Source organism: Kryptolebias marmoratus, linkage group LG7 (assembly GCF_001649575.2).
Source record: "Kryptolebias marmoratus isolate JLee-2015 linkage group LG7, ASM164957v2, whole genome shotgun sequence".
In the NCBI taxonomy this organism is placed as follows: domain Eukaryota; kingdom Metazoa; phylum Chordata; class Actinopteri; order Cyprinodontiformes; family Rivulidae; genus Kryptolebias; species Kryptolebias marmoratus.
In genome coordinates, this window is record NC_051436.1 from 13,297,722 (window position 1) to 13,300,162 (window position 2,441).

The following is a 2,441-nucleotide window of genomic DNA, read 5'->3' on the forward strand; positions in this document are numbered from 1 at the left end:
CATGAAAATGTGGGATTAAGCTGTTAATCATCTTTGGAGACAGAAACTCACTGCAGCGTTTATTTTAGCAGCGGTGCTCCATAAAGGAGAAACACTGATGCTTAAACACAAACATCTATCAGAAGTGATCGTGTCTTAGCTTGAGATTATACAATAAATCTCACGTAACACAGTAACAGAAAGTGTTTCGCTGAGTTGGATGGATTTAAAGATAATCTTAGACGTTCCAGACGTGAAAACTTCCCTGACATAAAACAGTTGGGTCCTGAATCAGTGCTGCTTAATGTCCTGCAGCTCCTCCTCCTTTCTTATTTATTTATTTTTTCCAGCTCAACAAAACTCCTCTAAACCAAAGCAGGAAGTTTTGTTTTGTTTTTTTTTCCCCCAGGATTGCTTGCAAAAGGAGAAATGGTGCCACCTAGTGGAAACGAGGAGAAATTCACTCTTTAGATAGAGCGTCTGTAATATTTCTTCTCCATTAAACTGCCACCAAAACAAAAACAAAACATGTTACTATAAATCAAAAATGTTTATTTTAAAACAAAGCTGGAGAAAAGCCAAAGGTTTGGATAAATACATTGACAGAAACATCATGATGTGATTTTAGCGATAATATGGGATGAACTGATGACCTGTTCCGAGCTGCACCTCGTCCAAAAAACCTTAAACACGAAGTAGCCGGTAGAGGAAATGGAGCGTGGATGATTTGTTCCTAACTCTTGGATTTCTGATTGATTAATAGTTTCCCTTTTGGTTTGAGTAAAAGCGACTTTTTGTGCTCCTCTGTTCGTTTGGCCTCTTCCTGCCTCTTCTTATGCGCCTCCATTCCTTTGTCCACCTCCGAGTTCAGCATCACAATACGTCTCTGACAACGACAACAGCACAGATCTGATCAGCGCGAGGGCTCACTGAGCGACGAACGAACGACGAGAGGAGATTTTTGTTGTGAGAACTTACAGCCAAGACTTCTCTCTCCTGCCGTCTCCTCAGGTGGCCCTTCAGTGGAGGTGCTGGGCGTCCATCTGTGAACACGAAACCCACAAGTTTTAACCAATGGGATCAGGAACCGTAAAGAAACTGTACTTCGAATGGATCACTGTTTCCTAAAAAAGATCAGCAAGGCGAAGAACCTGAAAGGATGTGAAACCAAAAAAACAGGTCTAATTGTGAACTCTGTGTATAAAAGGTTTGCTCCTTACAAAGCTAAGAAAGTAAAACTAACTACCTGCAAAAGACCAATCAGGCAGATCCGTCAGAGGTCCATATTCTGTCCCGCTTCTGGCGAGTCCATGTCTGCAAGCAAAAGCACACAGATCAGTAACTCTGCACAGTTTAACCTAATCTTTTCTTGATATTTCTAAAATAAGACAACTTTTTTTCCTGCATGTGTCAGTCTTGCGACTGTCTTTAATAATCAACCGTCTTTAATAATCAAAACATTTAATAATGTCAAAACACGAGTGAGTAAAAAAATCTAATTCAAGTGTTTCCTGTCTAAATAAACGTCTAATTAATTCATCAATCAATATTCAACATGTTTTATTCCTCAAAAGTATACAAAATATGAGCCGAATTTAAAAAAACTTGTTGGAAAAGAGGTTAAGTGGGCAACAAACGAACTACCTAAACTCTGGAGCCTATTTAAATCCCATTTCCTTAAAAGCTATTAAAAATTCAATACAGTTTGGCGTAAACAGTAAACTTACTCTTTCCTCCACTTCTCTCCAGCTTGTGCTCCACATGTTGTGCTGAACTGTCTGCTGGAGAGTCTCAACACTTGGAAAACAACAAAAGAAGGACATTTAGTGGACACGGATTGTATCTCTGATTTCATAAACAGAAACAGATGAATCAGGGCTGCTTTCAGTCGTCCCCAAAACGGTTAGCATTAGTGTTAGCATCGACGCCGCGCGCTCGTTGTTTGATAAGACAGATGTTTTAAAAGCCAACACCGACACAAACAGATATTATCAGCTGCAAAGGGCTAGTTTTGGGGTTTATGCTCACCTGAAAGAAAACAAATTTAGCGGTTAACCTTTATCTCACCTGAGCAGCAGATCGTCCTGATGGGCGCCGCCATCTTGGCTGCAGAGTTTAGTTCTGACCAGCAGGGGGAGCTGAAGACACACAGAAGGCCTGCTAGTTCGTCCTGTTATTTTACAGAAGAAGACGTATTGTTTTTCTAACTCGTTCAAACTAAAATATTCATTCAAGATAATTAGATATAAATCAAACAAAACGCTGACAATAACTAATAGGCCTGTAATATTTATTGCTAAGGAAATAAGGAAGGGAGGAAATTTGACTTATGTTGCTCCTTTCGAGGTGCTTCACATCAAAATAACTTAAAACACAAAAAGAAATACTTAATGTTAACATAGTAATCAAAGATATAAAAAAGGTTATTTACAAACATATAAAGGCAGAATAAAATAGGACGC

General features: G+C 39.1%; 1 protein-coding gene across 1 annotated transcript; it reads right to left on the reverse strand.

Moving 5' to 3' along the window:
- Positions 1 to 510: 510 nt before the first annotated feature.
- Positions 511 to 2,135, reverse strand: mrpl52 (mitochondrial ribosomal protein L52). The gene is made up of 5 exons (XM_017433174.3): positions 2,047 to 2,135; positions 1,707 to 1,776; positions 1,226 to 1,293; positions 958 to 1,022; positions 511 to 865 (listed from the first exon to the last, which is right to left on the reverse strand). Exons 1-5 carry the CDS (start codon positions 2,078 to 2,080, stop codon positions 713 to 715), a joined length of 390 nt encoding a protein of 129 aa, XP_017288663.1. The 5' UTR covers positions 2,081 to 2,135; the 3' UTR covers positions 511 to 712.
- Between the last annotated feature and the right edge of the window lie 306 nt (positions 2,136 to 2,441).